This window comes from Sinohyriopsis cumingii, chromosome 19, assembly GCF_028554795.1.
Source record: "Sinohyriopsis cumingii isolate HCF-2022 chromosome 19, ASM2855479v2, whole genome shotgun sequence".
Lineage (NCBI taxonomy): Eukaryota > Metazoa > Mollusca > Bivalvia > Unionida > Unionidae > Sinohyriopsis > Sinohyriopsis cumingii.
The window spans coordinates 41,664,027-41,686,049 of record NC_142979.1 but is presented as its reverse complement, the minus strand read 5'-3'; the positions used below and the strand labels follow the sequence as shown (position 1 = coordinate 41,686,049).

Sequence of the window (22,023 nt, the reverse complement as noted above, 5' to 3'; positions counted from 1 at the left end):
CAACCCACACCAGAAGTGGTTTTCCTAACTAACCCTTCATGGTCAGAATCAAACGAGTTTGAAACAACATCCTAGAGCAGATTTTCTAAAGTGATGTTCACTGGGGTGGGGTGGGGTTTATGTTTTAATGGAACAGCCCTAAAGTTTGATTATGTATGTTGCATGTAAATAATATGACTACAGTATACTCCATGTTTCTGTTTTCATTTTTTAAATCCAGTTCAGATGACAGTCATATAATATGGAGGAAGAGTGATAAGAGATTATGTTCTCTTCCCTCTATATCAGTAAGCACCGTGTTCTAATCAAAATGTAGATTTCTGTGTTCATGTACGAGAGCAAGAATATACATGTCTCTGAGCATAAAAGAGAAGACAAAACATTAGTTTATTTATCTAAAATTGTGCATACTCATGCATATTTTGTTTGTAACCCTACTGCTGATTGGTCATTGCTTTTACAATGAAGCAAGCAGCACAACACACAAATGGACCTAATAGTATATGTGATAAAAATGTGTGTCCATTGTCTAGCTTGATCTTGTGTTGGATATTATATGCAGTGGATTTTGTGTACAGGTTTAACTATCATCATTTTATTTTTTACCCTGACTACACAAAATCTCAAGCAATAGCTGTTGTAGATGTTTGCAGCAGGATACCCAAATTTTATGATGATGTGTATGGGTACTGTAACCTTGGACCTTTCATTTGTTTTGAAGTAGTTATAGGATGTATATGCTGGTACAACGATTCTGGAATCTTGTTGGGCAATGTGTACTGTACTGACAGTTTACTACAGTCATTATGGGAAAGAACACGTGTTTATGTGTGTGTGTACATGTGTGTGTTTGTGCATCTGTGTGTATGTGTGTGTGCTTGTGCATATGTGTTCATGCATGTACCTGCATCCTCTTGTATTTGTATGCCTCCTGCTCAATAGCTCCAGTTTTCTCTGCCACAGCAACTTGTGCCTCTCTGAGTTGAGCCTGGTATTTGTCCAGGTGGAGCTTTAGGTCTGCTGCAGTCTGAGAGCTCTCAAGTGCCTTCCTTTTATGCATTTCCATTGCCTGTTTAGTCAAACTGAAAAGGATCCACATGTTAAACTCAATATCTCAGAAAAGAAATAGGGGAAATAACTTACACAACTTTGAGCTATTCAAAATACAAGGATGATTAAGCTGAATCTTGGATGTATCTGGCAATGCACCATTTGGGGACTAATTCCACGGATGTATCTGGCAATGCACCATTTGGGGACTAATTCCACGGATGTATCTGGCAATGCACCATTTGAGGACTAATTCCATGGAAGTATCTGGCAATGCACCATTTGGGGACTAATTCCACGGATGTATCTGGCAATGCACCATTTGGGGACTAATTCCACGGATGTATCTGGCAATTCACCATTTGAGGACTAATTCCATGGATGTATCTGGCAATGCACTATTTGGGGACTAATTCCATGGATGTATCTGGCAATGCACCATTTGGGAACTAATTCCATGGATGCATCTGGTAATGCACTATTTGGGGTCTAATTCCATGGATGTATCTGGTAATGCACCATTTGGGGACTAATTCCATGGATGTATCTGGCAATGCACTATTTGGGGACTAATTCCATGGATGTATCTGGTAATGCACCATTTGGGGACTAATTCCATGGATGTATCTGGCAATGCACCATTTGAGGACTAATTCCATGGATGTATCTGGTAATGCACCATTTGGGGACTAATTCCATGGATGTATCTAGTAATGCACCATTTGAGGACTAATTCAACGGATGTATCTGGTAATGCTCCTTTTGGGGACTAATTCCATGGATGTATCTGGCAATGCACCATTTTGAGGACTAATTCCATGGATGTATCTGGTAATGCTTCATTTGGGGACTAATTCCATGGATGTATCTGGCAATGCACCATTTGAGGACTAATTCAACGGATGTATCTGGTAATGCTCCATTTTGGGACTAATTCCATGGATGTATCTGGCAATGTACCATCTGAGGTCTAATTCCTTGGATGTATCTGGTAATGCTTCATTTGGGGACTAATTCCATGGATGTATCTGGCAATGCACCATTTGAGGACTAATTCCACGGATGTATCTGGTAATGCTCCATTTGGGGACCAATTCCATGGATGTATCTTGCAATGCTCCACTTGGGGACTAGATCCATGGATGTATCTGGCAATGCTCCATTTGGTGACTAATTCCATCATCTATCTGGTAATGCTGCATTTGACGACTACTTCCATGGATGTGTCTGGAAATACTCCATTTGGGAATACTTTCTTGGATGTCTGGAAATACTCCTTTTGGAGACTACTTCCACAGATGTATCAGGAAATACTCCATTTGGGGACTACTTCAGTGATGTACCTGGAAATGCTCCATTTGGGGACTAATTCCATAGATCTGGAAATACTCCATTTGGGAACTACTTCCAGTTGTCATAGTAACCAGTGGAACACATATGCTTTTCAAAAAATCTGCACAAAAACTACATATTCTGCATACTGACCCATTATGCTTCTGTATTTCCTCCACTGTAAACTTCAGAAAATCAATTGACTTCATACTTCCAAAGTTTCTTGAGAAGATCTGGGAATCTGAGTTCAAGCTATGGTACTGATGATTTGATTATTTAAATAAAGTCATGTGTCTCTCATAGACATTACAGGAAGCTGACACAAATTATCTTATCCTTGTTATCTTTAAAAAAAATCAGAACTGTCATGAGATTATGAGCTTGACCTCTCCTTATACAGTCTGATAGGTTGGACAGCAGATACCAATCCAAAGATTCACTGGTGTGTATGTGTGTGTGTGTTTGTGTGTGTGTACTTATAATCACATGACCACTGTTTACATTATCATACCCATAACTCTTCATGGCATCATAATGTCATGCAAAGGCTTAACAGCTGAGATATCCAAATGTATTTCCAAGTCATTTTCATGAAACATTTCTTTTGATTGGTTAAAGAAACTCAGTATAGTCTGCAACCCATGATCTTAAAGAACTAATTATGAATGAAGTGTGTTATCACTTCTTTATTACTTGACACTTCTGTTAGGTCTAGTTATATACTAACTACGAATAGCATGTAATGGCTGCACTGTTGTTACCCAATGCCTTCATTTTTTAAACTACTTCCACTGTATAGCCTGCTTTGGCAAATCAGGTTAGAAAATCATTCAAAATGGAGGAAATTCTCTCAAATGAGCCATGCAAATCTATGCTATAACCATTTCAATAGAAAAAAGAAACATGATAGAAAAGCCTCTAGAATATATATTAGTTAGGAATTCTGCCACAGAATTTAAACTCAAACTTTATAATGGAGGAAACCAATGTAATAAACAATCTTTACTGGACATTACTAGCAATGATCTCAAGTATTTCAAGCAAAGGTCTTGGAAACCCCAAGGCACAAATATACATTGCATATTAAAGCTTGGTACTGGATAAAACTGCAAACATCCAGGGTCTTTAAAAATATTTAGCTAATTAAAGGAATCTTTAAATACAATTATATATGTATTCTGTTATTAGTTTTACATCCTGTAAGTGGGAATTACCAATAAAAATGTGGTAATAAGTGGAAAGTGAAACAAAATGGCAACCTTCTTGATTCTGGTGATTCCCATCCAAATTTTAAAAGATCTGAAAGTGATGTTATGGCAAATGACATTGATCTTCATCTTCAGATTCGAAATGAAGACTCTGCAAATGACATTAATTTTCATCAACCTATTCAAGATGAAGGACTGTACATTAGTTTAAGTCTTTCTTGACATTTTAGATTTATCAGAATCTGAGGATGAAACATGGATTGATCTGTATGGTCATAACAAGTGAGACCAGTACACATGGACAACAGATGATTCAGGCCAATATTTTATCTAGATTAAATACAAGGGAGAAGAAATGATTGAGTCAAATGTAACTAAAAGGAAGCTTAATACCAAGAAGTCACGTACCTCAGTAGCAAAAAATGAAATCTGCAAAGTAAAACTATGTAAACACACAGACTGCTTTAGACAATATCAGAAAAAACTTCCAAAACCTGTACAATAATGGACCCATCATTGGGTAAAAAGTCTTATAATATACATTACAAACAAAAACAAATATCTTGGAAGAGTTTTTTAACATGAATAAAATGTGAATATAAACATGATTCCTGTGGATTACAAATACTTCTTGAGGTAATTAAAGACACAAAACATTGGTGAGTGTTTTAAATTTGATTTCTCATTAAATATAACAGTTGCATGGCACAACATTCATGTAGAAAATGCTCAAAGCATGTCTCCTAACTGAAGTAGCTTTCACTCAGGCTGTCATTATGATGCTCTGATATTTTCAATTAGGCCATCATTATGACATCTGAGATTTTCAATTAGACTGTCATTTTAATGTCTGAGTTTTTTAATTAGGCAGTCATTATGATGTCTGAGATTTTCAATTAGGCAGTCATTATGATATGTGAGATTTTCAATTAGGCTGTCATTTTAATGTCTGAGATTTTCATTAGACAGTCGTTATGATGTCTGAGATTTTCAATTAAGCGGTCATTATATCTGAGATTTTCAATTAGGCTGTCATTTTGATACTCTGAGATTTTCAATTAGGCAATCATTATGATACTGAGATGTTCAGTTGGGCTGTCATTATGATGCTCTGAGATTTTCAATTTGGCTGTTTTTATGATGCTGATATTTTCAATTAGGCAGTCATTGTGATATATGAGATTTTCAGTTAGGCTGTCATTATGATGCTCTGAGCTTTTCAATTAGGCTGTCATTATGATGCTGAGCTTTTCAATTAGGCTGTCATTATGATGTTCTGAGATTTTCAATTAGGCAGTCATTATGATGCTCAGAGATTTTCAATTTGGCTGTCATTATGGTGCTCTGAGATTTTCAGTTAGGCTGTCATTATGATGCTGAGATTTTCAATTAGGCTGTCATTATGATGCTCTGAGATTTACAATTAGGCTGTCATTATTATGTCTGAGATTTTCAATTAGGCTGTCAGTATGATGTCTAAGATTCAGCTAAAAGGCAGACTTTCAAGAAGGTTTAGTACCCAGGTGATAATGTACTTGCACAAGGCAAAGAATAAATGTATAATCAAAGATTTTACTTGCAAAAATTTCACTGACTTATTAGAAAGTAATCTGGTTCCAATTGAAAATTCCTCAAAAACTTGGTGAAAGATAGCAAAGTTATAATAGTTGAAATCTATACATTTTATACTGTGAGACGGGCCTAGGTGTTTGACCAATGGTTGACCAGACCATTTTACAGTTCAACGAGCCTAGCACTACATGTTATTAGCAAATAATCAAACAGAGCCAAGCTTGAGAGTGGGCAGTGGTTTATTGGAACATTAAATAAACAACACTTGAGTGACAGCTGGTTGTAGGTAGGTGGAGCTTTGGGATTAGTTTATCAGATATATTTTGAGCTAATACCTTATAAAAACTGTTAATATGATCAAATCTATGACATCATGATGTACATGAATCAACTCTATGACATCATGATGTAACTAAGATGTAAATAATTTTTACTAATTTTTGTTGTGAAATATCAATCTGAATTTTGGTTCCCATGAGATATGTGTCAAGTTTATTTTCATTATTAAGTTTTTAAGAACTATTATCAGTATATTTAGTGTCATCCACAACCTTACGCTTCTGGGTGGCATGCTTTTGTTTCACTTTCCTTACAACCCTAAGATTCTGGATGGCATACTTTTGTTTCACTTTCCTTACAACCCTAAGATTCTGGATGGCATACTTTTGTACTGCTTTCCTCACAACCTAAATTTTGGGTGGCATACTTTGTATTACCTTCCTCACAACCTAAACATTTTGGGTACCATACTTTTGTATTACTTTCCTAACAACTCTAAGATTTTGGGTGTCATACTTTTGTTTCACTTTCCTTTATCACATGGCAAATTTAGACATCTACTGCTACATGATGAGAGGTGAAGAAAGAAAGATGAGTGGGAAAGGAATATATCATCCAAACCAACCTGAGTTCTTTCTCTATTGTGGCAATATTGTTTTGCAGTATTCTTTCTTTCTCCTCCAGTTTTCGGACTACTAGATTCTGAGCCTGGACCTGCTGCTGTATTGCCTGCACTTGGTCTGCCTGAACCTCCTCCTTCTCTCGCAACAACTTCTGAATCTGGTTTGCTTTAATTCTCTATCAAAATACAATGGCATAAAAACATGAATACTAAACATTTTCAGGATGACTGAATCATCTGCTGGTTTTTGCTTGAAGTTATTAGGGTCCCACATTCTTCAAGGCTAATAACTGGAGGCTGGAAATGTGAAGTTTGCTGTAGCACTTGCAAACAAAGTTCTGGTCCTCCATAAAATAAAACAACAGAAAAGATATTCCCCTGATCTGGGCCAAAAATGCATTGTACATTCATACAAAACTGGTCCTGATGAACTTTATTAATGTAATATTTTGCAAAGTTGTTACTTCATTCCAAAAATAAATTCTTTTGAAAAAATAACAAACTTTCAACAATACTTCAAGAATTTCAAGATGTTCATTGTTACATCAACCTGATCACCAACAATATTAATGCTGAAATGATGACATGTGCATGTCAGTGTTCACACAGTAATTCAGTCAAAATAATTTGTAAATTTTTGCAGCAAATATTATATTACACTTTCTTCTCTTCAGAACAAACATCTATAATAAAAAAAAACACCCAAATACATCAACTATATACAAATAATCACATAAATACACTTGTCTCTTTCCCACTGGACAGAACCTGTTGATACTGAAATGCCAGTCTTGCTCTTTTGCCACCATGACGAATAATTATTTTGCTTTCTTTTTTGTCACCACTGCCATTTTTTAAAATCCGTGTTCATTATTTTCTTTTCTTATCAACAAGGTTTATTCTTTCTTTCAAGGACCTCCATGTAATTTGTGCTTCTGATATTCAATTTCTCTGTATGCAGCTTCTTTTGGATGTGCTGGCTGCTGCTCCAAACTTTAACAACTGAGATTAGCATAATTAAAATCTTTCTTGCAAAGATCACAAAATACTAGTCCTCTGGCATTCAGTTTTCTTGTGAACTGACAACTACATTTCCATCGACTTTCCACTTGAGTCATATCCATTTCCACACAGTTTTCAAACCTTTATCTAAACTATTTGTGTTCTGTTTCATCTCAAAAACTTGAAACACCATGTTTTGCAAGCATGTTCATTCTTTCCATTTCCATCAGTTCATGTTATAAATGATTCATTGGATGAGTATAAACGTTTGACCAGAATACTCCTTACAACAATCTTGTGTTAAATAATATATGGAACAAGTACTTTACAAGGATCATTGCAGAATGGGACAGGACAGACCATATTTTAAAAACTGGATCAAAGATGATACAAAAGAATGGCCTACATCAAGAATCTGATTTTTCTCGTCATGAGAAAAGCTGAATTCCACTTTAAAATGGAGAAAAATCATGTCTCCACTGGGAATGTAGAATATGCTGCAGCACTGGGAAAAGCACAGGTATAATCTGATGCAAGTCTTACTGGACATGTCAAAATCTGATGCAAGTTTTACTAGACATGTTGTCAAAATCTGCTGCAAGTCTTACTGGGCATGTTGTCAATATTTGATGCAAGTCCTACTGGACATTGTATCCAAATTTCATAAAAGTAACGTTAGACACTAGCAAAAAATATTAATATCATTTTTTACTGGTCTTTGCCATGGTGTTAACTATTCACAAAATATTTCAGCGAAAAATGTCCATCAAATTTTATTACTTATGGTTGTCTTGTGACAATGAATTTTATTCTAGGGACAAAAATGACAACTCAGCTCAAGTTCTTCATTATACAAATACTAAAAGATCACACTGTTGTTAATGTTTTGCCTGTTAATCATATTACCTCCCTTTAATAATGCAATTATGTAAAATAAACATTATTACTGCTGGTGTTACAAACTCTTAACTATTTATTTAACAGTTTTGTTACTCACTTTATATCAACATATATTTTTGATTAAAGGAACACAGACTGTCCTAATATGTTAATGAACTGAACAAATACTGTCCTAATATGCTAATTAACTAAACATACTGTCCTAATATGCTAATTAAATGGGCACAGACTGTCCTAATATTCTGATTAACTGGACACAGACTGTCCTAATATGTTAGTTTACTAGACACAGACAGTCCTAATAGGTTAATTAACTGGACACAGACTGTCCTAATATGCTAATTATCTGGACACAGACTGTTCTAATATGCTAATTAACTAAACATACTGTCATAATATGCTAATTAACTGGATACAGACTGTCCTAATATGCTAAATAGCTGGACAGACTGTTCTAATATGCTAATTAACTGGACACAGACTGTCCTAATACTGGTACAGACTGTCCTAATATGCTAATTAACTGGACAAGGACTATCCTAATAAGTTAATTAGCTGGATACAGACTGTCCTAATATGCTAATTAACTGGATACAGACTGTCCTAATATGCTGATTAACTGGACACAGACTGCCCTAATTAACTAAACACAGACTGTCCTAATATGCTAATTAACTGGACACAGACTGTCTTAATATGCTAATTAACTGGATACAGACTGTCCTAATATGCTAATTAACTGGACACTGTCCTAATATGCTAATTAACTAAACACAGACTGACCTAATATGCTAATGAACTGGACACAGACTGTCTTAATATGCTAATTAACTGGATACAGACTGTCCTAATATGCTAATTAACTGGACACACTGTCCTAATATGCTAATTAACTAAACACAGACTGACCTAATATGCTAATTAACTGGACACAGACTGTCCTAATATGCTAATTAACTGGATACAGACTGTCCTAATATGCTAATTACCTGGACACAGACTGTCCTAATATGCTGATTAACTGGACACAGACTGTCCTAATATGCTAATTAACTGGGCATAGACTGTCCTAATATGTTAATGAATAGATCAAATATTGTGTTCTGAGTTCAAACAGCAACTGAAAACCATGCAAACTGATCAAAATCACTCAATGGCATCACATGTTTTGGAACTTAATTTGTAACACATTCAAACCTGATTCCTGTGAAACACATCTACTGTAGTAGATGTAATTAAATACTCAGTACCTCTGACATCAGTTTGAAGTTGGCATCATCTTTTTCTCTCAGCTGTTGTAATAGTCTTGTATTCTGCTCCTGCATGTCTTCAAATGCCTGCCCTGTTACATCCATCTCATTCAACAAGGCCTCTTCTCGCTGTGGAGACAAAACAATACTACACAGTATACTGATCATGTTACACAGGAGCCAATGTAAATTGTTGGCAAATGTAATTAAATTACATGTTCAGGTTACTTTTTACTCAACATATAATCTACTATGCTGGTGTAGAAAGTGGCAGAGTACAGCTACGTGACATCCTGGTGTACTTTTGGCACTGGCTGTACTCCCTCTACCTGGTGAGCATGCGAAGCTGAAACACACCAAACATGATTGGCACACTTATGGTTCTACCTGAACCGTTTGTGAACCACCCGTATTTGATGTCCAACAATGATTCACAGCCATTGACAGCTCTAAGGATCTACCTGAACTTTTTGCGAACCAACCTGTATCTGACTGTGTACCTTCCCTGGGTCCCATAGATGTTACTTGGAGTCACTAGTCGCATAACAGGTACCTACCATGGGTTTCATGAAATCCCCTATGAGTGACTACTCACATTAAATTGTACTTTCCCTGGGTCTCTGATATATGCTCCATTGAGTCATGATTCACAATAACAGGTACATTTCCTGGGTCCCATGGAATACCCAAGGAGTGACTACTCAAACACCTCTCCTGGGACCCATAGAATCCTCTATGAGTGATAATCACATTTAAAGCTACCTACCTTCAGTCCCACGGAAGCCCCTATAAGTGAATATTCAAAACTAAAAGACATGTTCTCTGGGTCCCATGATATCCCTTATGAGTGACTACACACATTTAAAGGTATCTTCCCTGGGTCCCATGGAAGCCCTAGGAGTGACCACTCACAAAATATTTAGAGGAACTTTCCCTGGGTCCCATGGAAGACCATATCAGTGGCTACTCACATTTAAAAATACCTTACTTGGATCCTAGGGAAGCCCCTAGGAGTTACTACCCACATTTAAAGGTATAATCTCTGGGTCTTGTGGAAGCCCTTAAAAATGACTATTCACATTTAAAGGTACCTTCCCTGGGTCCAAAATATGCTTTATTTTGTACAGCGCATAGAAATAAAACCCTAATTAATAGGGGGAAAACAATCATCAGCAAATATCACATTTCATTAACTTTTTATAAACATGCAAAATTTGATAAATTTAGTAAAAAGTCATTTATATTAACTTCACTCTCACAACTGCTAACAATGCTTTAAAACATGCATATTGTCAATCAGTCATTTGCAAACATTTTGGGTCTTAAAAATGCTGAAAATATAGAACTGTCCACTAAATTATTGTAAAGCAGAGTAATCATTTAAACCTGTTTTTGAATGGAGAGATTCTTCTGTAATTCACTTATCTGTTCTTCCATTCTTTTTATCTTCCGTAACGCATCTTCCTCTGCAAGCTTACGCTTTTCTTTCCTTTCATTTTCCTGCATTTTCCGAATCTGACCTTTCAGATCCTCGATTTCTTGTTTGCTTCTCTTCTCTGATGCCATCAGCTAGGAAAGAAATTAAAGTTTCTTCACACAATTATACTGTTTGATCAACTTTTTTGACACATAACATCTGACAAATGAAAATTCTATTAGTTTCTCCATCAACCTCAATTTCGTACACTGCACGAAGAAAGGTTACGATTTAACCTCTTTCAGAGACTGACCTGCAAATGCTAATGCAAAAAAAGGCACAAAGTGGGCTGGTATATATGACGCTCCAAAAAGAGCATAATGACCAGGCATGACAGGAAGTAGCCACTGACTAGGCATGAGAGGAAGTAGCAACTAATGACTTGTTGATTTGGCCATAACACTATCCAAGGGAAGGCAACTCTTATCTGACTTCCATCTTGGTAAGCAGACATTTTCACCAATTTTTCCCATAAAAAGTTCATAAATGTTAGATTGGGGGGTGCTAGATTTTCGTACTAGTGGATGTACAATATATGCTTGCTTATAAGTCGAGTCCAACTGCAAATTGCATACATCCAGATTTGCAGATGGGTCTATGAAGTTTATTAGGAGTATTCATTAGAACAAAGCAGACCCTGACCTGCTAGCACATTACGTGATGGCAGATCATGGTCTTTGCTGTCCGACTTGACTTATAAGTGAGCTTGTACACTACTCCTAATGTATTAAGGTCAGGTAACATCTGCATAAAAATGGAACACTATGATCTCTTTCACTCTTTCAGAAATTAGGCTGTTAAATGAAATTAAAATGGAAGGGGAGATCGATTGGTGAAAAAAGCCAGATCCTGACAAGGAAAAGATGACTAGACACTAAAATTGTTTTTCTGAAATCTGGACAGTGAATTATTTCATTTCATGGCTGTAAGAATATAACTAGTGTGGAGAAAAATAATAACTATAAATGAACAATATCAAATGCTGAAACCATATCTCAATTGTGTGTACCCATTCAAATCCATGCAACCCTCCATCCATATCTGAGTTGTTTGTACCCACTGAAATCCATGTATACCTCCATCCATATCTCAGCTGTTTGTACCCATTCAAATTCATGCATACCTCCATCCACATCTCAGTTGTGTGTACCCATTCAAATCCATGCATCCCTCCATCCTCTTATGTTACGTGTTTAGGCTTGAATAAACAGTAACACAAGAAAGAGTGAAAAAAGAAGCTTTGAAAAATTTAACAACTAATTTATTTCCCTGGAAAAATACTGTAAAAATGAAGAAGAAAAAAAAAGAACTTACTGTTTCAAATCCAAGAATAATCCAACAATACAATTTTTAGAAGTCCTAATAATGAAATGTTCTAATGAATTCATGGTCATGTCCCAATGAAGAATCCAAGATGGAAGGCGATAATGTATACTGTATCCTTTGTGGTGTTTGAATGTCTACAGTTCTGTGTTATTCACAAACAATAATCCAGTGTTGGAAATCCAAATAAATTTTTTAAGAAATGTCTTTGTTCAAGAATTCTGTATGAGCACAAATATATTTCCAGGAAAAAAGAATTACTCCTTCTAAATCTAAATAAATCGAAAAAACATTAAAATAACTCCAAACTGACACAACAAAAGAACACCTTGACATCAAGTGTTTAAGCCATGACTGAAAACATTTCTCTAAAACAATGGTTTAAAACCTGAATACTGTGCAAAACAGATGCCCGGATGAGGGTTATGTGATTATGTTTAAATCACGTACTGTCAACATGGCCCTGACAAAAACCAAACATTTACTCTAAGAATAAAATAATAAAAATTTGTTTACTTCACTAACAAATATTTACAAGTCAAGGGTCATGTATCCAATACAGCCTCGATCTCATCCTTATTATTCCCACAATAAAAATAAATAAAAAAAGAACTTGTTCACATGACTGTTACTAATTATGAATTAAGGTCGGGAACTAGGTCAGCTTTATGTGTTTACAAATGAACAGTCAAGGTCAAACTATCTTCTGGAAAAGTATCGAGTTCTTAGTAAACAAAACTACATTATTTTGACAAATAAAAAAATTAAAAACAAAAAGATGTTAAAACTTACAAACCATTAAATCAGATATAAATTAAATCAAATATACATAACAAACCGTATCTCGGTTGTGCTTACCCATTCAAATCCATAGATCCTTCCATCCATATTTCAGTTGTTTGTACCATTTAAATCCATGCATCCCTCCATCCATACCCAAGTTCTTTGTACCCATTCAAATCCATGCATCCCTCCATCCATACCTCAGTTGTTAGTACCCATTCAAATCCATGCATCCCTCCATCCATACCTCAGTTGTTTGTACCCATTTAAATCTATGCATCCCTCCATCCATATCTCAGTTTTGTGTACCAATTCAAATCCATGCATCCCTCCATCCATATTTCAGTCAGTTGTGTGCACCCATTCAAATCCATGCATCCTTCTATCCATATCTAAGTTGTTTGTACCCATTCAAATCCATGCATACCTCCATCCTCATCTCAGCTGTGTGTGCCCATTCAAATCCATGCATACCTCCATCCTCATCTCAGCTGTGTGTACCCATTCAAATCCATGCATCCCTCCATCCATATTCTTTTGAAATTACCTAGCTGGTACATGTATGCCTCCTGCATGAAATCATTCCTATGATGGCAATTTCATGTATACTAAAATTTCCATGTTTTATAGACATTAAAAATCCCAACAAAAAACAATCCACAAAAGAATTTATTACAGAGTTTAGCAATTCTCAGATATCCAACTGCATTCAATTCTTATTTCTCAGATCATATTACATATTGAGTCAACAAAAATCTTAGACACAACAACTTAAACAAGATCACAGCCTACATACCAAGTCTACAAAAATGGAATCTCGAACAGAACGAGTTAAAGATCATAGTCTATGAGAATGGAGTCTCAGACATAATGAGTTAAAAAACACAGTCTACAAAGATGGAGTCTCAGACATAATGAGTTAAAGATCATAGACCACAAAAATGGAGTGTCAAACACAATGACTTATAGATAATAGTCAACAAAAATGGAGTCTCAAACACACTGAGTTAAAGATCATAATCTACAAAAATGGAGTCTCAGACGAGTTGAAGATCACAGTATACACAAATGGAGTCTCAGACAATGAGTTGAAGATCACAGCATACACAAATGGAGTCTCAGACAAAAATAGTTAACAAGAAGATCAACCTATATACCAAGTCTACAAAAATGAAAAACAACTACTGAAATCTTAACAAAATTATTGATGATATGTGGTAAATGTTGTGGCAGTGAACACTATCTTCTGCTTTTGCACCTACACATACTTCACAAAATGAACATCAAATCCAGCTTTTGCAATTACATGGACTTCATAAAATGAATACTATATAAAACTTTTGCACTTACATTGGAACCCCATTATAACGCGATAAATGGGGTCCAAGAAATTGGATCGCATTAATATCGGGGTCGCGTTAATGCGGGGTTTTACAGTATATTACTTTTTTCAGAGAACAACTCATTGGTACATATACATATATTCATGTCTAATGTATATGATGAATAGGGTATCAACACCATTTATTTTCGTGCCATCGTGGCATGCAGTTCATCTATAATGCATGTAATTCCAAATTGCACAGATTTATAATATTCAAAAAAATTTTCCCCAGATCATTTTATCTGAATTCAATGTCTAATATGCAGCATGAACAGAGTATCAACACCATTTACTTGCTGTCTGATATACCGTCGGGGCTTGCAATTAATCCATATTATATGTAACTGAATTGCAAAAATTGCATACAAATTTAAACTATTGAATTACTTTGTCACACATCATTATATGTCTGAATTCAATGTGAAAATTTAACAGCAAAATTAGGTTAAGAAAGACGAAGCAGGTGTACAGTTCATTACGTTCCAGTGTCTATAAACAGTGTCTGTACACATTTCATATTGCCAAAAATTTTCTCATATGCGTTTCCGTGTACATTTATCCATTGCAAATTTCTAATAATTAACGCTTGAACGCCTATTCGTTTGAACGACTACAGCAAGAATAATTAACAATCAACACATGCTTTCAGCATGCATGTAACTTTTACTTCAGATTTTGTGAATATCAAAAAAAAAACGTGTGAAAACCACTACACTAATCATTGTGCAAAGTGCAGAGAATGACTAGCATTTGTAAACTTGCTTTTCCATAACGGTAAAATATTTTTATAAAAAAATAGGAAATTAATAACGAGTTCATAAACAAACACCATACCCATGTAAAAACAGAGAACTAAGTGGAGTAGGCTTGCAATGGTCACGAGTCACTTTTATAAAAAAAATTTCAGCTGAACGCATGTATAATTTCATACCCTTTCAGTTTTCAGCTAATAAAGAAGACGTTATTTATTGGTCAACTGATTGCATCTAATAACACCGCCAAGCCCAGCAAACATGTTGGCGGCTTTTGTTTTTTGATGTTTATTAAATTGTGAGAATCTTTTATCAACTACCACATTGTCTGCTGCTTGGTTGTGTATGCAGTTAAAGAAGAATCACATGTCAGCTATTATTTGAGCAACGATTGGATACAGAATTAATTGAAGACAATCACAAAGACAATTTACTGGCTTTACTCATGGATCAGTAATAAGTAACATTTCCGATAACGTTTATTTTGGCATAACACTTCAAGAACCCGGTGAAATTGTTAAATTTCAGAAGCCAAGCCACGGTCGTATTAGAATCAAATTCAAATGCGAACTCTTCCCCAAAATGATAATAAACATTTTACACACTATTTCTCGTACTTTACAAAAAGTATTTTTCTGGGTACGAGAAAAATGCACATACATGTATTTAAAATCTCAAGAACCACGCCACGATCATATTATATATTGTATTATATTCAAATTCATACACAATCTCTTCCCCAGAATGATAATACATTTTTTTTGTGCAAAGTGCAGAGAACGAATTGTGTTTGTGGACTTGCTTTTCCATAATGGTAAAATAATTTTAAAAAAAAAGAAAATTAATAATGAGTTCATAAGCAAACCCCATACATATGTAAAACCTGAGAACTAGGTGCAGTAGATCTGCAATGGTCACGAGTCACTTTTATACATTTTTTAAAGTTGAATGCATGTACAATTTCATACCCTTTTAATTTCCAGCTAATAAAGAGGACATTATTTACTTGGTCAACTGATTGCATCTAATAACACCGTCAAGCCCAGCTAACGTGTTGGCGGCTTTTGTTTTTTGATGTTTATTGAACTGTGGCATAACACTTCATTAACCTGGTGATATTGTTAAATTTCAGAACCTATGCCACGATGATATTTTATTAAAATTCATACGCGTATGCTTCCCCAAAATGATAATAAACGTTTAACACATTATTTCTCATACTTAAAAAAAATATTCTTTCCCGGTATGAGAAAAATGGACATACATGTATTTAAAATTTCAGGAACCATGCCACGATCATATTAAATTCAAATTCATACGTGATCTCTTCCCCATAATGATAATACATTTTTTATACACTATATCATGTACTTTGAACAAAAATATTTTTTCATGTGTGAATGAATATACAACATTTCGGGAGCCACGCAACAACCGCGTTATATCCGAATTCGCATTATAGCACGGGTTGCACTGTACATGGACTTCACAACATGGACAATATCATGTGCTTTCACACTGCCATGGACTTCACAAAATTCAGTCATAAATAAAAATATAATATTAAAAATTGTTCCTACCTGAACTTTGTCCCTTTGTTCTTTGGGGGCACTCTTGTACATATCCAGTAAAAGCTTCAACTCCTTTTGACTATCCTGAGACTTCCTGAAAGAAGAGGCCCAAGTGGACCTGATATTGCTTATTTGGCACACACTTGTCAAAAAGACAAACGTGGTAATAACAAAAAAAATGTCTTGATTGAAAAACACCCATGTCGGGATAATTTTTAGCTATTTCAATAAAAAACTGGTGGTATCTGACCTAAAGTTTAATCGTGTTTCTCCTTTGAGCAATTTAGCTTGACTAAATGGTGGATTGGCATATTTTTAGGAATGTGACGATTGTTCAGGCTAGGACATTTATTTGGTCTCATATGGTAAAGCAGTTTTGGAGGAACATCATTCTGTTATTTTTTTAATACAAATTTGTACAATAGCCTTAGGTATGGGAAATAAGTATAGATTTTTGATCTAACTGCTACTGAAGCAAACTTCTGCTAGGGGAACCACAATGCTGCTAAGGGAGCCACACCGCAGGTAGGGGAGCCACCATTAACATAATCTGAGTAGAATATGTCCTAAGAAACATTCCTACCAAGTTTCACATGTGGTTTCTGAGAAATGAAAAACAGCATTGTTGACGGACTACGAATGATGTAATGGGCAACAAATGCCAGATGCAGGGACATACCATAAGCTCACTTGGTCTTACTGCCAAGTAAGCTAAAACAAAATTTTAAAATTAGATCTCAATTTTACCAACAAATATATTGTATATTCATTTGCATATTTTTGCACCAAAATAATCTAAACTGATGAAACTGTATGGATGTACATAAAACATTAATTTATTTTGATTACAACTTCAACAAATCTTTTCTTTCATCACTTTCTTTGTGACAATACATTAACTAATTAGAATCATTACTTACAGATACAATTAATCATATATGATGTCTATTGATATTCTCATTCAGGATTCCTGTAAACATTTCCTGATACATATTTAAGGTAGTACAAGGAGTGAGCATAAAACATGTATCAAACCAGAAATGTTTCCCTGTACCATGGATCGTGAGAGGTGTATCAAACAAAAAATATTTCCCTATGCCATGAATCATGAAACATGCTATAATTAATTTATTTTATAGAATTTGATTTGTGTTGACTGCCTAAGAAAATTGGGTTAATTATAATTGTTATTACCTGACATGTTATTACCTAACAATGGCAGTCATTTAAATAACAAAGGTGCTGTGTAACAAAAGTGTGATGTCGCACATCATTCATAATCAGTAAATAAAAAAGGGCCTAACAAAGATGCCAGAGAGATGCTTCGAGGATTTTATCATGAGGGGGCATTTTCCCCCTTGTCACAAAAATAAGGGGGGAGTAGAACAAAAATGAGGGGGAGGAAGAAATGGCCATTGTTCAATATTTACATAACTCTTAAATATCCATCTCTCTTTCTTCCTCATCCACTCTGTAAGACCCCTATTGAAATCAAAATCTTTAAAAGATGTTGCCTCGAGTTTTATATGCATTAATCTGTTCATCAAAAAAAGGTGCACTCTGCTTCTCAACTGTCTGTATATTAATCTGGCAGGTTTGTCTGCCTTTTCTACATTTCAAAATACTGCTGAAAATGAGGGCTTGATTGGCATGCCATCTGTTCTGGTCTGTCCAGCATGTAGATCGGATTCAAAACTAACGTCATTATTTTGGTTCCAAATCACTCACTCATATCTCCATTAACACTTTCCAAGCTCCTATAATATGATATACTTCCTGACTTTAAAAATAAAATGCCTTCATTACTATGATCAGGCAGCATTTGCTGAACTAAATCATCATCTATAGATGAACAATGCTGTGAATCCACCATTTTGGGTCTTCTAGACAGCCCATATTATAAACATGCACATGTAAAACTTTGTTTATGCAAGGTTCAAACTTTGACACAATGCTTGTTATGGACCCAATGTGACAATCAAATTTAGTTTAACAACCATGCATGTCAAGCCAAGATTTGTAAACAGTTACAGAAAAATACATGTCACAACAAGCACTACAATAAATTACCCCTTGTACAAATACTTTAAGGGCGAATGGCTGAATAAAGTTGCATGCTGCAGAGAGTACATTTTCATATGTGTGACTTTAAATTAATTTATGGAATTCTTATGCATTACTATTTTACAAGTGTGCAATTCGCACAAATTTTGCGTGTATCATGCAATCACATGCCCTCGGAGCATCTCTGATGTCAGGTAACAAAGGTGTGATAATCACACCTCATTCATAATCAGTACTTTAGAATCATGGGTTGCTTGTTCAATGTAATTAAAGCATAAAAAGAAATGTTTTTGCTTTTTACTTTTTTGTCTGAATAATTTAGAAATATCCTTTAGCTATCATTCTATACCAACTATGCTGACTAAATGAGTTCAGCCTGGAGTAAATCATTAAGTTATTCAACAAATAAGCTTTCAAATAAAAGCGATTTATGTTTCACTGGCTGACACATGTTAATGTATGTTGATATTTTCATCATATGTAAAAACATACTGGTTTATCATTTTTTTTCTCAAAATTAGATTATGTTGTTCAAAATTGTATTACCATTACACGAGTATTAACAGTAATCATACCAGTATAAACTGTTTACTACATGTCCAACATCTTTGACTTTGACAAGAACATAAATCATTTTGAAAAATACACAAAGAATTTGGATATAATGTTTCTTGGCTCTCAAATTTCATCATCAGGGATATGCAGTACATGTCAAACATCACCATGAAGGGTAAATGGAATGTCTCCCAGGTCAGTGAGGAAGCTGTCAGATCTTGTCATTAGGCCAAAAAGAGTCAAACAAATGTAGTGCTCATGCTAGATTTTCTCTCTTTATAAAGTCTCTATATATGTAAAGTAAAAGGGCTCACACTGAACTTTCTCTCTTTATTAAGTCTATATATATATGTAAAGTAAAAGGGCTTACACTGGACTTTCTTTATTAAGTCTATATATATGTAAAGTAAAAGGGCTCACGCTAGACTTTCTCTCTTTATAAAGTCTATATACATGTAAAGTAAAAGGGCTCATGCTGGACTTTCTCTCTTTATGAAGTCTATATATATGAAAAGTAAAAGGGCTCACACTGGACTTTTTCTCTTTATAAACTGTATATATATGTAAAGCACAAGGGCTCACACCGGACTTTCTTTATAAAGTCCATATATATATGTAAATGAAAAGGGCTCACGCTGGAATTTCTCTCTTTATAAAGTTTATAACTATGCAAAAGAAAAGAACTCACGCTGCACTTTCTCTCTTTATAAAGTCTATATATGTAAAAGAAAAGGGCTAACACTGGACTTTCTTTCTTATAAACTCTATACATCTGACTGCACTCTCTGTGTATTCTATCCACTTAAGGAAAGGCAAGATGAACGTTAAGTTATCCAACAAATTGATAACTGGTTTTATGTTACATGGACAAAAAAGATAATTTGTCAAAACTGAAAAAAAAATCAATGTTAGATAACTGTGTTACAGCAAAAATCAGGTTTCTATGTGATATCTAATGTGATATTGGGCATTTCTCAAGTGTATTCAATGAGTGGCCTTGTCTCTATTTTCATCTTTTCCTATCTCAATGAAAACAAAAAATAAAATAAGGTAGCTTGTGGAGTTTCATGCCCATAAGCAATGGCAGCAAAACCATAACATCAGATATATATATATATATATATATATATATATATATATATATATATATATATATATATATATATATATATATATATATATAATTGTACCAATAGCAATTACATTTGTACAAAGCCTATACCACAGTATGTTTTTATTATTTACAATTATAAATATTATCTTCCTTCAATTATTCTCGGCTGAACTTCAACAGTGAAACACAGTTGGGAAGAGGAGACCAATCTCTGGCAAGACAAAGTTAACATAACTTTTCTGGGATACTGATGCAAAACTTCATGGGCAAAGGCAACTATTGTGCCCAAATTGCCCTTTGTTGTGATCCAAAAAAGGAGATACAATATATACGCATACATTTTCTACAAGTTTTCCACAACACAATGGACAACGGCCTATGAAGAAAACATATGCCATGTCTCCTCAGTATCCTTTATAAAACTGTTGCATCTAATTATGATCACTGCTCTGGTGGCCTAGTGGTTAGAGCATCTGCCTCAGATGTGGGAGGTCGTGGGTTCGATTCCTGGCCGAGTCATACCAAAGACTTACAAAAATGGTACTAACAGCTGCCTCGCTTGGTGCTCAGTATTAAGAGGTTAGTGTTAGGACTGGTTGGCCTGGTGTCAGGATAATGTGACTGGGTGGGACATCATGCTACATGTCTGCAGCATGATGCCCCAGTGCCAGACATCACTATAAACTGCCACACTGCAGACATCATAGCGATATGACTGAAAAATTGTTAAAGCTACGTTAAAAATCCAAATCACACACACACACACACACCTCTAATGACTTACTTAAGCTGAGCTTTCAGATCTTTGATAATATCCTGGTCAGACTTCCCTTTCTCTCTGGCTAAGTCTATCTCATCTTTTTCATCATCCCTGAGAGTAATTGTTGATTCCTGTGCCTCTGATTTTGGGGTGGAAGCAGCTGTGGATATCCCAGCAGTCTGGGATGCTGGAGTGAAGGCAGGTTGTACAGAAGCTACAGGTTCTCCACTACCAGCTTCTTTCATTTCTGAACATTCCTCCTGCTTCAGCTGTACAGGAAACAAGATGGTACTCGAATGTAATGTGCAGAGAAATGGGTGATAACTTAACCTTTGAATTTCAAAATCTGTATATGTCTACTTTTTATTGGAAATTATTGGTATTTCAGTCTTGAAACAAGAGACTGAGATCACCCACCTGACTACAATATGCCTAATAGCCCATCTGGCCATGAAATCTGTTAACAGAATGCTTTCTCTATAAACTTCTTCCAATGATGTAATGAAATAAAATGTTTAAATGTTTCTATTATTTTTATTCTCTTCATCTGTTTTTTGACGGCACATTAGTATCATATGTCAAACAATGAAATGCCTTTATGCCAGGGTGCCTTCTAAAAAAATTGGTCAATTTTTTTTTTCGTTGATAAAGTTGTGGAAACATTCTTCTATTTCCAGTAATGGTAACCGTATTTGAGTGATATCATCTGTATAAATCAGACATGCCTTCAGATGTTTTCTGTCGATTTTGTCAAATTCTCTTGAACAATTTTCGAGAAGTTGTAAAGTTTATTTTTAAAATAAACTAATTTTGGTTACAGCAGCCATTCGAAAGCAGATCAGCATCATCGGTACTAATTTAAAAGACCTTCAGGCCTGAATGCTTTCCATCGGTACTAATTTAAAAGACCTTCAGGCCTGAATGCTTTCCATTGGTACTAATTTAAAAGACCTTCAGGCCTGAACACTTTCCATCAGTACTAATTTAAAAGACTTCAGGCCTGAATGCTTGCCATCAGTACTAAT

General features: G+C 35.1%; 1 protein-coding gene across 1 annotated transcript in view; it reads right to left on the bottom strand.

Moving 5' to 3' along the window:
* The window catches only part of LOC149775563 (E3 ubiquitin-protein ligase Bre1-like), a 95,099-nt gene that overhangs the window by 13,026 nt on the left and 60,050 nt on the right, over positions 1-22,023 (bottom strand). The window contains exons 12-17 of the mRNA XM_089944196.1: positions 21,023-21,267; positions 16,515-16,599; positions 10,602-10,784; positions 9,216-9,344; positions 6,067-6,239; positions 905-1,082 (exon numbers count right to left, since the gene is read on the bottom strand). Of these exons, the coding sequence (XP_089800322.1) occupies positions 905-1,082; positions 6,067-6,239; positions 9,216-9,344; positions 10,602-10,784; positions 16,515-16,599; positions 21,023-21,267 (993 nt within the window). The remainder of the gene's footprint in view (positions 1-904; positions 1,083-6,066; positions 6,240-9,215; positions 9,345-10,601; positions 10,785-16,514; positions 16,600-21,022; positions 21,268-22,023) is intronic.